Genomic DNA, 14,811 nt, shown 5'->3' with positions numbered 1-14,811 from the left:
CCCCCACACCCCCCCCCCCCCCCCCCCGTTTAAAAAAATACGTATTTCAAAGGAGGATCAGAGTAATTCTTCTTACCACAGCAGAAATGATGCTAAAATAAACATTTGATCTATTAAAAAACACAGAACAGAAGCTAAAATTAATTGCAGTTTCATCAACACATCAGGAAGTTCTTGCCTCTGGCAATGTATTACAGCAGGTGACCCAGCCACAAAAAGTGATGCTGTGGCAAAACCCTTCAAGAGGAGGAGCCAATTTGGAGCTGGGCCACTTATAAATTGCCATGGGCAAAGCAGGTATTGAGCTGATATGTTACTTTCCTCTTGTGGTGATCATGGCAAGCCATGTAGTATACAACCAGCGTTCAAGTGTAACATTTCTTTAAGGCCCATTTAAATCTATGCATGTGCATTGCTTGATGCATTGACACACATTGTATTACCTGTACCCAACCATTACTTATAGGTCCTGACCCTTGTTTTCTCCCAATGTGCATGCACGCGCTGTGGTATGTTTATGCACAGCGTATTTGCACATTATGGCAGACTTACCTGCTTGGTATTCTTCCAGATTCAGCTTCTTTGGAAAGCCTTGATTGGCTAACCCAGGATTGTCTAACTCCTGGACATGCACACAGAAGTTAATTCATCCTGGCGCCTAAAGCATGCCAAGAATGCACTGTGAGCTGTGCATACACAGCTCAGTGTACATTCTAAAGAATTATCACTGGCAGGCAAGAGAGCAGCTATTTCTCTTCAGCAATAAAGGCCTGCCTTTATTTTTCCCCAAAGAAGAGCTTACCTCTCCCAGACCTAAGTTGCATGGAATAGTGTAATAATCTGAGGCAGAAAGAGTAGCATAGGGGCTTTGTTCTGCCATGCCCATCTGTGATTTAAAAAGGGGATCTTGCTGTACTGTTTCCATTATAACAACAAAAACAATACTATTAATGCAAAATTATTAGAACAATAAACTTTCTTATTTGTGTGTTGGTGGATATGAACTGTGCACATGTTAAATCAATTTCAATGCATTCTAAAACAAATGTAATACATTTTACCATTATGGTTGGTTGTTATTGCATATCAAAAGCTCTGATCAGCAAGCTGCAGAGAGTCATGCAGAATGTCAACATAAATGCTGAGGGAATTTATCACAGGATAACAATAGATATAATATATTACAAAAATATTGACAGGCTGTAAGTCTTCAGTGAAAGGAGTTCTGAAATTAATAGTGATTAGTTTGAAAATCAGTTTATTTTGTTAAAAGTTTCATTCACATAGAGTCATACTGGTATCAGACTCACAAAAGGAACTCATTGTTTATATAAAGGAAAAGGAGAAGAGAAAGGAAACACTACACTTGCTATTTCTTTAATTCACAGCTCTGATAGTGTCATATTGCATATACTAGAGTTAATGGGGCTGCAGTTTAGATAGCATACACAGGTCCAGAACTGATACGCCTACAAACTAACTGTTTGATTAGAAAGTGAGAGTTTCAGTCTTCAGTGTAATGCATTACTGCATTACACTGGCTACAGTGAAAAACCAAGACTGGCTACAGTGAAAACAGGAACCAAGACTGGCTACAGTGAAAAAAAAATATCAATGGCCAATATAACTACTTCAAAATAAGTTTTCTTTTTGCTTGAAGTGACTCTTTCATGCTACAAACTGTTTAAAGCAGTGCAGCCCAATACATAGCCTGTCAATGCATGGTGCAAGGAGAATAAGAGCACGACACCAATGTAGAAATCCAAGCATATTTATTACACTGAATTTCAGGGCAATAAGGACTAAAGAGAATGTAAAAATTGTATATGTAAATGATGATAAAAATAATAATAATGATGATGATGATAACAAAAATATGTTTAAAAAAGATCATATAGAAATTAAGGTACATATAAAAAAATAATACTTTTTTTTAAAGCATCATAGGGTTTCCATCTATAAAAATAGTCTATAAAAACAATTTAAAAAATCCCTGTACCTGCTGATAATAGCAGAATAAAATAATAAAATATCAAAAGGTCATCTGAAGCAGTGTAGTTGTAACTAATACTTTATTGACATTGTGGATCCCTTATCACAGGTAGCATAACAGGTAACATACTGATACAGTCTTGCATGTTGAGCTAAAAGAACATAAAAAGGACGTGTATAATGTATAACCTGCTTTGCTCCAGATCTCCTCCTCTTATGTCTCATCAATGAAATGGTGTTGGGTCTCAGTTGGTCTGGTGTATACCAGAGGGGTTTACTGCTGAAACTGCACAAGAACTGAGTTGATAAGCTCCTATACTTGTGTTCCTACTATAGAACCCTCTGTAGCAGTACAGTGCAACACAGTGCTTCTGTATTGTCTTTATTGTTTACAATCTTTTTATTAATTTGGCAATAAAGCATAAGAAACCATGCATTTAGGAATCTATCATTCATTTCCCATTTGACCCACACATAAAACCTACTTCCACACATTAAAAAACATACAAACACTTCAATTAACTTCCCACCCCTCTTACCACATCCCACCATTTCCATCTATCACATAAACCCCCCTCCCCTAAAAAAAAAAAAGAGGAAGGACCATAAGGGGGAAGTGCCATGAATCTCTGATGTTATTGGCCCTTCTTGTGCCTCCCTCTACTGTTATTTTTGTAATTTTACCTAGCATTTTAGACAGAGTAGGGTTGATATGGCTCTGTCCTGCCTCCTTCTGCACCACTGCAGTAGTGATCTATTACTGATAACAGCAAGCAAGCAATCATTATTATTAGTGATCTCTTCTTCCAGAGATGCAAAAGGTAGGCTAAATTAGGTCTCCCCTAACCTGACTTACGAAAAAAACTAATGTAAAGAAATGTTAAATATAATAAATCTTCATATTAATCTGCAGGACTCAAACAAATAAGTCAGATGCTGTGGATGACATTTCTGTTTACAGCATGTACAGTGTCAAACTCTCACATAAGCTATTGGAATGTGTTTTAGATATGTAATGATTGCAAACTTATGACAATGATGCTGTCATGCTGAGTTTTGTCCTTGCAAGCTAAACTAGAAGCTATCTTAATGTTATTCCAACAGTTTATATAAATGGGTTTTTTTCTTATGTGCATCACAATGAATGGAAAAAAACTCTCCAAAATTAAAGACTAAACTTTTACTGTACAATTGCACAACATTATAGAAACATTGTTGTGTATGATCTGTGTTAGACAGAAGGCTTTGTTAATATATTTTATCTTTTTTTAAATTCGTTTTCAGTTTTTTTTTAGCATTGTTACAAACATAAGCATAAGAACTATTGGGATAGGGAGCCTGCATTGTCCACAGTCCTTACAATACAATAGGGTTTAGAATTAAGTAAGTAAGGCGTACAATTCCACACAATCATAACATAGGGTGGGATAAAGTTGCAGTGAGGATACAAATTTGAAGTCTTAGATGGAAAGGTGAAGCAGCTTAAATTGAGAAATGGAAGGAATGGTGTTAACCAGGTTCCAACTATACACAAACTTAGGGGGGTAGGTAGGGAGGATGGCTATTGTGTAGGTAAAGGGTCTAGGAGTGGGAGGGTTGGTTGGGGTAAAGAGTAGGCCGAGGACAGGGTGCAGTGATATCCTCATGTAAAAGGGGGCCTCTAAAAGAGGCCTGTTCAAAGTCAAGGAGTCCCTATGAAATGTTGGCGGAAGAGAGTGGTCTATCCATGGGGTTTAGATGTTGTCAAATTTGTCCATGGATTCATTCTGTTGCTTAGTAAGCTTCGAAAACTACAGTGTAGGACATGAAAGGGAAAAATTGGCAGAGGGTTCTTCCCTAAAAATCTGTAGAAGCAATTTAAATTGGCTTGGGTATAACCTTGTGAGTTTTTGTTTAGAAGGGTTTAGAATGGATCCTTCAAAAGGGGGAAGCCCATGACTATGTGGTTCCTTCAATATATCATGGACTAATAGCACTTCCCAAATGGGTATTCCCACTAAATGTGAGCAAAAGAGCCCTCCGCTTGAAAGCTCCTGAAACAGTTTGAAGGATACTTTGGTAGGACTTCAGCAATCTTGGTCAGGGCTAGGTACTGTCTCATGAGAAGTTTATGGTTAGATTATAGGGCTAAAACAGTAATGGAGCTCTTCCAAGTGGGGGTCCAAGTTTGGTCCTAGTCACTATCGGTCACTGTACCCAAGTCTGTCTCCTATTTGGAGGCATAAGGAGGTGGAGAAGTTGGTGAAATGGGGACTATAGAAGCATTTGCACTGCTGTAATACAATGTAATGTGATTAGTTACATGCTGTGTATGTGCATAAGCAGGTAGAATGTGCTTAAGTATGTATTGGTCTGTTTTTATTAAGGGATTTAGAAATTATCTTACAGTGGGAAGATATACAAGTGATGTATTTCTCATCAACATGTAGACATTGTACGTGTGCCCATTATGAATATGTAGAGGGCAAGAAGCACTAATCCAGCCATAAAGCTGGCACTGCCCATAGTCTCAGACTGTAGGGTGCTTTAGGCTATGGCTTATAGCAGGAACCTTCTACAGTCATGCGTCTTTTAATTTGCTTATTTAATTTAGTATGTTGTTAGATGAAATCTACTGAAAGAGGGGAAATGTACAAACAAAACAGTTTTTTTCTTTTTTTTCTTTAGGCTAGGGAACAGATTGCCATATGAAGGAGCAAATGAAGCAGACCAGACACAGGTGTCCTTAAAGCAAGACATGGATATGTTGCAGAGTACACTACCAGACAATGAAAAATTCTTTCTGGACATGACACAGGGTGTTGGCAGGTAAGGAACAGATTGAATATTGCATCACATTAATTTTTGATACTTCATTTGTCTCAGAAACCACACAGAATGATAGCTCACTAATTTCTTCAAGCTTTTTATTGCAGTCCTTTACCTCATTGGGGGATCTAACCTTACTTCCTGTCCCAGTGATACCATTACAAGAAATGAGAGGGTGTTGGTGTCACCGGGAAAATAAGCCACAGAGGCCTATACAACAACTGCATAACAGATATTATAACCCCCACCCCCTCTGTAGAAAACTACAAAAAGTGGCTGTTACTGGGCTTTAAACTGGAACTACAATTTATTTTTATTACAAATGAAAAAAATAAGCCGCCCAGCAAAGTAGCTTTTGCTTTAATGCAAATCTTCAACCCAAAGTTGTCTCCCTGCAGCAATACCTTTTAGTCAGTAGATGCCATCGGTCTTCTAGGGTTAATGATGGCCAGCATCCTTCAACCCACTTACTCTGATCCCAGGCTGTCATTGACCTGCCCCTTGGGGCCTCTACATATTACTGCACAGAATAGCGCTCACAAATCATTACATGAGTGCTGTTCAGTGTAGGAGTAAGGAGCAGTGCAGCTGGAGGATCCTCAGTATCATTGGACTGAGCATCATTCAACCAGAAAGAGTTTGGCACTCAACCACAGAGGAAGACTGTGCTGGAACATGGAGGAAGTGAATATTGCATGGAAAACTATGTTTTTATTTCAAGAGGGGAAGGGGGCATCTAAACAAAAAAGCATGGAAGCAGGAAATAGGCATTGAGCATGGATCAATTTACTAATCACTACAAGCACAAATAACAACAATCCCATGTTACTGTCTTTTGTTTTGTTAGCAGCTGCTTAAAGCAAACCTGTGAATGCATGGCAAAGCATCAGATTCAAATTCAGTAGGCAATGTAGCTGCACACCACTGTGTCCTTTTTCCAGTTATTAATCATAGAGGAAAACACCCTCCTCTTCCTCTGGCGCATTTCATTAAGTACTTAATCATAAAGGGGCAGCCATGTCTAAATCCCCGTTGTGATGAAAAATCTTCACCTGGTAATCCTTCCAGTAACACACTTCCTGTCCTAGGGTGACAATGCTCCCTTAATATACTGCATCTATGCAGTGTTGTCACTCTAGGTTGCTCCTTCCTGATGTAGACTACAGAACCTCTCATTCTCTTCACCTCCATTACAAAGAGAGGTGGTGTTCTGTAGTCTACAAAAGAAAAATGGGCGGGGCTTCTGACACTGCTTGCATTCAGTGCAGCAGAGGCAGGGTTATCAGCTTAAGCAGGAAGTTAGGGCCTCACTAGATTTCTGGAAGATCAAAACATATCTGTCTGTATTTGCAGCATTTTCAAGGAGGCATTAAAGAATTGTGCATCTATTGAAGAGATGTACTGAATATATTTTTGTTACTTTTGCCTTAACATGCACTTAAATTAACCTAGTCTTTTGAAACTGTAGTACCAAACCCATATCCATATCCTTCTATATAAAATGGAATTTCACAATTTAAAAAATATTGAAAAATGTTTTACTTTAAAGAGGAACTCTGGGGAGATTTTTTTTTAAGCCTTATCTCTCGTTTGTGTCTAGGGACTAACATAAAAAGTTATACTCACCAAAACCTCAGAGATGGCTTGCTGTTAACCGGTCCTTCTAGCCTTATTTTCACCTCTGCTGCAGCGGTCTAAGGTCCTGTGAGTCATTATGTTCAATACACAGTGTATAGGATGTGAGGATGCTGAGGGACACACCATTTCTGCAGCAGAGGAAGGGACAGGCTGGAGGGAGTGCTGTCACAGCCGGCTGGCTCTGAAGATCAGACGAGTATAACTTTGTTATTTTCCTCCCTAGACAAAAACGAGAACTTCAAAAGTATTTTTTTCACTGACAATACTCTTTCACAAAAGCAAAAATGTCTCAAAAATTCTCATGTAAGCAACCATTTCAATCTCTCACAGAGAATCCAACCAAAGTTTTCTAGACTGTTGCCTGTTAGTGAACAAAACCCTCCTAAATCTACCTTTTCCCTGCAGTCTTCTAGCCAGTCCTTCATATTCTTTCTCAGTACTGGCAAGTAGCAGCCATCTCTCCTAGACTGAATAACTCTGTAATATAAGCATCGGGCTGCATGATGATGTAGGGGTGTCAAGGACAGGCTGGGCTCGCAGGAAATGTGTACAAGGATTCTGACTACTCAAAGAGGACTGATGGTGCTGGACCAAGGAGGAAGCTGTGAACATCGCTTGAGTATGCAGAGTGTAAGAGTGGAGCTTACCAATTTTGTGATGAGCCCAGAAATACGAAAAAAATATAAATGGAGTTCTGCTTTAAAGGGCATCTACAGCCCTCCATTCCTATACTTCCTACCCCTCTACCTGAACCACACCCGACAGAATTTTTTTAAATTCCATAAATACATACCTTAATTCTAGCTGTGTTCTGGCTGGTTAGGTGATGTCATGGCCATTCTTCTTTTTGCCCAGTATCAGTGGTCGTTACTGATAAACTGAATGGGACCCATGCGATGACACATGAGCACCATTTAGTGCAGCAGTACTGTCAGTAGGGGCTGGCATGATGTTGTACCCCCTAAGTAAGTGGTGTTAAGAACCAGAAAATGATATGGAGGTCAGCACTGGAATGTGGCTGTCGGGAGGAGTAAGCAAAAAGCTCATATGGGTATGCTTGAGTCAAGAGGGGTGGTTTTAGCAGATCAAAGATCCTAAAGGTGCCCTATTTTCACATTCTAAAAAATTAAATACATATTCTAGAACACTATGGGCATTCTAAAGGGAGAGTACATCAGTAGTTATCTCAGTTTAGACTGCTATTTAAGAGAGTGAGAAGGATGAGTCACTGTTCTGACTCATTCACCTGTGTATGTTTCAGCTTGAGTTATTGAACTCTGTAAAAATGTATTTTTAATAAAGCTGATAAGACCGTGCAGTCAGCAGGTAGAGTTTGCAAGAGTTTTACAACAAATACAAATTCTGCCTGCAGACTACATGTATAAATGTAAAATATTTATGCATATTTATATTGACCTTTAAAAGATTTTCTTTTACAAATGTTGTTATTTTACTCCTGCCCTTATTAAAGAAAAAAATGTATAGCAAACCAATGTATATTTACTGTAATAGGCAAAGGAGATTGTGTAGCTGTAGACAAGCAGCATATTTACTAAAAAATGTATATGCATATGTGATTCTGGAAAAATGACTTTAGATAAGCTAAGGTTACAAATGAAAGCTTTCTTATTCTTGTATTAAGTTTATGAACACAATAATTTCCTTTGTGCCAGGACATCCAGGCATGCTGATGGACTCTTCACCAGTGGTTACAGCAAACTTTTGGGTCAGCTTTCTGCTAGAAGATACTTAGAATCTCTAATTGGCAAAAGAGTCAGGTAAGATGTCTTTGTTAGCTAACAAATTATCCTGTTATTTTTTAAAAAGCAGATTTAGATTTAATATATTGATGCGATATTATGAAAACTTTCATTAGACAAATTATAAGGAACAAATCATTTTGGAGCTTTATTCACTCTTCATTTGAATTGTAATCCAATCAAATGAAGAGTTTTGTTCCTCCTATCACACCAGTAAAAATTTCACAGAAAATACATATTAGTGCTATCCACCAATAATTTATTGAAAGCTGAGTTTGTGCTATATTAAGCTAGGACCTCTAACTGCAGAAGAATATTATTATATGTCTCCAGAAGGATACATATATAATTAAGGTTAAAGCTTAACTCTAGGCAAATAGCTGTATACGCAGATAAAAACATATATGCTGAAACTGTTTTATCTGGCAAAAGAGCACAGCTCTGCCTGGCAGGAGAGGAGAATTAATTTTTCTCTTGTTCCACCCCTGCCTGTCAGCAGATAGTGAAAAGAGAAGCAGCACACTGATGAACTCATCTAACAGTTACTCTGCTCTCTCCACCTTTTAGAATTACATTGAAAGCACATTAACACTGCAGTACACCTAAATGCCTTTTTGCGCTGCTTCACCTCCTCAGAGTTTGAGCTCTACTGTACAGAGGATTGCATTATTCAGATATTAGATCAAATTCAGGTTCTTACACCACTTGCATTTAGAAAATACATGTACTGATGTACTAATGAATACAGAGTTGCATTTATTTGTGTATCTGCCTGGAGTTCATCTGTAAGATAAGTCATTTTATAACAATGTATTTTATTTCTAAACTTTCTTACGTAAACACAAATAGAAATATAATATTCTTTATTGTCCATTAAAAATAAGAATTACTTAACAGGATTTAATAATTCTTAGACATTTTGGTTATACTGTCACCTTCAGGAGGTTGGGACATTGGCAAACAAAAAATATTAAGCTCTTGTACTGTATAACCCCCACCTCAAACTGTCATACTGAAATAAATTCTAACTATAATTTTGCTAGCCTTATATTGGCTTTATTTATTGCTTTGTCACAAAACTCAGGTGTGATGGTTGGAGGCAGGGTTATACAGGGGCTGGTTTAACGTTATTTGTTTGTCAGTGTCCTACTGACTAAATTTATAACTAAAGACATTACAAAGCCAAATTATGGTGTAATGATCTGTTGATAGATTATTCACAATGTGCACTAAATAAAGCAATTGGGGAATCCATATTTGAGCAAATAGCACCATGGTTATAGGATGAGAGAAGGTAGTTACACAAATGACTAAGAAAACCTCCCCACTTATGTGGCTGAGCAATACCAAAGGTTTTTGGAACGTAGAGGCCAGAGATATGTAGAGATATAGAAACAAGTTAATAGCATAACATTGAAAATCAAATCAATGCAAAAAAAATCACTATTTTTTTAGCATTCACTTAAAACAGAATACCATTGATGCTGGAAACTAGTTTCAGCACTCTGTGAATGGACAAGGGAAGAGGAGGGACAGCTAAACAACATGATCTCACCCTGTTTATTCACAAAATGCCTTGCATTCTTTAAACATAAAAAAGGTGTTTTGTGAATTAACAAGGGGAGAGATGAGGATAGAGGAAAGGGCAGGAGATTCAAAAGAATCCCTGCACTGTACACTTGCAGCCCTTAAGCGCAGCGCTGGAAGAAGAGCACAGATCCATACACAGCATAATCATCATCAGAGATAACTTGTTTGACTTGTGGGCAAAAATGTTTTTTTTTTCTCGGAGTTCCATTATAATGTCTATGGGTACATTTACTTAATTAGTGATTGTTCTGCAACTTTAAAAACTGTAACATTTAATTAATTTGTTATTTTAAATGTATTTCTTTTTCCAATAACCAGCAACAGTGTTGTCGAAGATCCAGCTCCAGTAAAACGTCACTCAGATGCAGTCTTTACTGATAACTACAGCCGCTTTAGGAAGCAGATGGCAGTAAAGAAGTACTTAAACTCTGTTCTTACTGGCAAGAGAAGGTATTGATACAGAAGGACCTTAATTAAAATAGCACTAGCACTGATAATTGTAGAAGGACACATACATCTACTTAATCATGATTGTCATTACCTTCTGAGATTAATTTGGATTCTTTTCAGATCAGTAAAATGATTACTGTATCTGATGGAATAAACCAAAGATCACAGATTCGGCATCTATTAATATGAAACCTTTTTTTGGAACATCCATTTCAGATGCATTTTTTTCAAGGTTTTTGTACATACCTTTAGCTACATGATACTATGTATTTAATATAATAATTAATACTATGATTTCATCTTTAATGTTCTTCCATGCATGCTATGACAATTGTTTGAGCAGTCTGGAAAATAAATAAACCCTGCATATGAAATATTCAACTTCAACTACATTGGGCATATCTTTCTGGCTAACACCGTCACAGTCTCCCTTTAGGGAGAAGTTGGCTAACTTACTTATCATTTTCCTGTTTGGCCAGTCTTCCAGCTTGGAATATAATTGGGTAAAAGGTGATTTCATTCAATATATCTCTATGGTCCCCAGTAATTGTTATGAGAAGGAGCCACTACTAGTTATTTTATCTTACCTAGATGAAATTAGATTATAATCATCTCAAACTAGACTGTCAATGGAGATGTATTTTAGTAACAGTTAAATTCTGATTCTATTTCTTAATGCCTTTTTTATTTATTTTAGTACAATTTAATTTTAATCACATTGGGAATATACTGTTCTCCCAATGAAAAGATACAGCTGTCAGGATAACATTGTTTAGATGGCACAACCCTTGTGGGTCAGTTGTAGACCTTAAAGTTCCTTTACCTAATAGAGATGAGATAGTGTTCTGGTACATTGAGATGGTGTTCCTTTCTATTAATAGACCATTAATAGAGCATAGCATATCATTATTATCATGAGATATCATTACTCTTCATGTCTGAATTTCACAGATTTTTTTAAAGAATCTTCAATTTGTTTATGATTTGTTTTCCTAAAGAATAGATAGAGAACAAAAGGGGAATTGACACAAGGGGGGTGATTTACTAACCTAAACACACGCACGCACCAGGTGCATGTGATTTTCACACAGCAAAACGTATTTATCAACCAAAAAGTCTCTAAAAGCATATTTCCACTAATGCCATATATGGAAAAATCATGCACATGATGCATATATAATGCTGCTTCACAGTTTAGACAAAAATGGTTAGCTCATGCATTTACATTCCTGCATTCATCAACGCAAGCAACACAACATAGAGCTAATTTACACAACATCACCTTGCAATTCATGCAAAGCTTTGCACAACACACCTGCTGGGTGTGTACACACTACAAAGGTGTTTAGATTCCACCCATAGATCATGCTGGGAGGGAACACTCTACAGAGGTGTATACATGTTCGTGGTGTGTTTATAAGGTTAGTAAATCAACCCCAAGATGTCTGAGTTTTGACTTAAGAGTAGCCACGAATGATGAGCTACCCATTGAGTGGTCTACACTTCTTGGCAGCATACCCTTACCTAAGCCCACTACCTTGGTATCTCTACTTGGATTGTAAGGATCACTAACCTGGCAGACAGTGAATCTAAGTTATTCATATATTCTTTTTCATAAAAACCTTCTACTTATGGGCACTACTGTGTCTGCTTTGGATAAACCTCGTATGAGAAAAATGCAGGGTCTTAAATTTCTAATTACCATCTTAAAATGTTGCCTGGCTATTAGGTTGACCCACTGGTTTCAATACTTTCTAAATGACAGACCCAAAACAAAAATGCAGTTTAGGAAAGACAAACCAAAGTCAGACCTTCTTATCTGCATATTTGTTCTGGCTTATGTTAACTGAGATTCTAAAAGTCTACTGAAGTGAGCAGAAAAATTACCATTATTAATGGGCATAAAATAATACTTTATGCCTTAAATACAGATCCATGAGAAAAATAGTTAAACAACCAAACATAATTCCATATCAATCAACATTTAAGTTTGTGAATTAAACCTTTCCATGAAAAAGTTAATATGTATTAAAATAATAAATTCATTTGAAATAATTTAATATAGTGTAATGCACCAACACCTAGTGCTTTATATATCTATGCGGTACATGGTATTTAAGAACAGTAAATACAAGTTTGACAAAACTAACAGCATCAACCATAGCACCGTAGACTACACACAAGGTAGTTGATTTACTACGGGCAAATAGGTTGTTCGCTTAGCAAAGGGAATTTCCCCTTAGCTAAGTGAATGAGGTGAAGCTCTGCTTAACTTGTATTATCCAATCTCGTGCAAGCAAAAATACTGTTTTTGCAAATTTCCTTGCAAAGTGAATTTTCACCACATTTGCAAAATGAACATGTTCTATTTCTTTAGTAAATTATCTCCAAGGTGTTAGCAAAACAGACTCATCAACAAGATAGGAATATCTAATTTTTTTAGTTTTTTTAATTTTTTTAGAACGTGTATCAATGGGATTTTAGCTGTGTGCAGCAGTTTACCTCCTTCTAACCTCCTTCAAATTCGTTTTGCATTAACATAGACTTGTTTTGAAGGGAAGCAGTTCTAATGTGAAGCTGGCCCATACTTAAAAATGTGGACTTTTCTATCGCCTATTTGAATCAAATACTGTTTGGTTGTTTTAAATATGCAAGGTATGCAGTGAACAGTGTTTGGGATAAATATAATCTAATAATTTATATTTCATGTTTTATAGTCAAGAAGACATTAACCCTGCAAATCTTCGAGAAGAAAGTGATCTAAGCCAATCAACATTCCCAGAGAACTATGATGATGCCACAATGGACGACCTGTTGAACCACCTGCCATTGGTATATTAGTGATTGTAAATATTGTTGATTTAAAGCTGATTGCCTTTAAAATAAATCTAGCATTTGGATATGCATTTCAAATGTGTGGATCGGCATTTTCATCAGTGTTCACTTTGCATTGCGTTATTCAGGTAGCCTTATTCAGTTGTGCTCCACTTTTTCCTACATTGCTCTTTTTTTTTTTAAGCATATAGATCTTTATTAAATTTTTCATAACCAAAAATAGTCCAGTGTACATACATGAAATAGCATCTGCATACATGTCGTAATACATGAAGGAGCGGTCATCATTAGTTATTACAGAGACCATCAATATTATAGAATCAAGGATGATAACAACCCCCGAACTCAAGCATGAATAAACCATGTCATATAAAGCAGTATTAACTCCTGGAGAAAACCTGAACCAATGTAGACAGAAGAAGAGGGAAAAGTGCAGAAAAGAAGAGAGGTAGGTGTGTGGGAGAGTACGTAAGGATAAAGAATAAAGAAAAGAGAAGAGGGGGTGTGATCGTAAGCAAATTCCCAAGGGGATGTATGTGGCCGGATGCAGCGTGGTTGAAGGGGACATTTCGACTCGTCAAAAGGAAGAATGTGGAATGTCGAAGGTCAAAAGTAGGCGTATATCTCAATTTGTATTGCAAGAGCGGTCAACCACGACTAGAGGTGGTCTGTATGTGTAGATCAGTCCTACATTGCTCTTATTGGAAATATATTTCCCATCTATAAGACCTGCACTACATGAATGAGTACTTGAACTGGTAAAATTCAAACAAATCTCATAAGGTTTTCCTAAGGGCAACTTATCTCCTTATTGTTGGTTTCTGTAAAACAGACAGGTAGAATAAACTATTCAAAATAGATTAGTAGGACAATATACACTGGGTGGAGGAGCAAGCAAAGGTGTAAATATAGTCACAGCGCTGGCCAACTAATATCCAATAGTTCAAAATGTCATCAAAACACTATAACACAGTATAACACAAACAAAAATCTATATTCTTACAAAACACATAAGATACCAGGTCAACTGGAGTCTAAATATGAAATATCTGCAATTTTAATGAAAGTACAACTCCAGTAAAATAATAATTGTTTATGTTTTGCAGAACCTTTGAGGAAGACCATTCGGTTGTTTAATCAGAAGAACAAGTTTACTATATTTTTGAGTTTCACATAGTATTTCAAGAAGATTACTTCTGTATTCAAACCAAAACAAATATGTTGTGAGGTGAAAATCGTGGCAAATATGTTTCTTATAATAAAAAAGTTGATGTTTACACTGTAAATATTACCTTAGAGATCTCTATTTAGAGCTGTAAATAGATATGCAAGAATTCATGGAAAACCTGTTATTTCATATGCTTTTAAACCGTTATTTCAATAAACGCATTTAAAAGACAAACATGAGAAACATAAAAGTGTTGCGCATTGTAGGATAAAATATTTCAGTACAAAAACTGATATAGGTTTTGACAGGAATCCTTGAGCACAGCTAACAGTTTAAACATCCAGAAAGACTCACTGTAGCCATTTGAAGACCCAATGAACATTGGATGACGTTTATTAAAGCTGGAGGAGAAAAAAAGGTGTTCTGTGATGACCATGGTGGCTAATCCTGGTTCATCTAAATTTTAACTGGTTGCTATTGATAACACTTTTTTTAACGTTTCTAATCAGTCCTAAAAGCCCACCTAAAATCAATATTTTGCTTTTGGGTGTACACCAGTAGATGGAATCA

General features: G+C 36.8%; 1 protein-coding gene across 1 annotated transcript in view; it reads left to right on the top strand.

Moving 5' to 3' along the window:
• The window catches only part of VIP (vasoactive intestinal peptide), a 22,834-nt gene extending 8,300 nt beyond the window's left edge, over positions 1-14,534 (top strand). Inside the window, exons 3-7 of the mRNA XM_018560333.1 lie at positions 4,660-4,800; positions 8,112-8,216; positions 10,107-10,238; positions 12,956-13,070; positions 14,180-14,534. Of these exons, the coding sequence (XP_018415835.1) occupies positions 4,660-4,800; positions 8,112-8,216; positions 10,107-10,238; positions 12,956-13,070; positions 14,180-14,188 (502 nt within the window). The 3' untranslated portion in view covers positions 14,189-14,534. The remainder of the gene's footprint in view (positions 1-4,659; positions 4,801-8,111; positions 8,217-10,106; positions 10,239-12,955; positions 13,071-14,179) is intronic.
• Positions 14,535-14,811: the final 277 nt, after the last annotated feature.

Source organism: Nanorana parkeri, unplaced genomic scaffold, assembly GCF_000935625.1.
Source record: "Nanorana parkeri isolate BGI_ZX_2015 unplaced genomic scaffold, ASM93562v1 scaffold450, whole genome shotgun sequence".
NCBI lineage: Eukaryota > Metazoa > Chordata > Amphibia > Anura > Dicroglossidae > Nanorana > Nanorana parkeri.
This window is presented reverse-complemented; position numbering and strand designations above follow the sequence as displayed.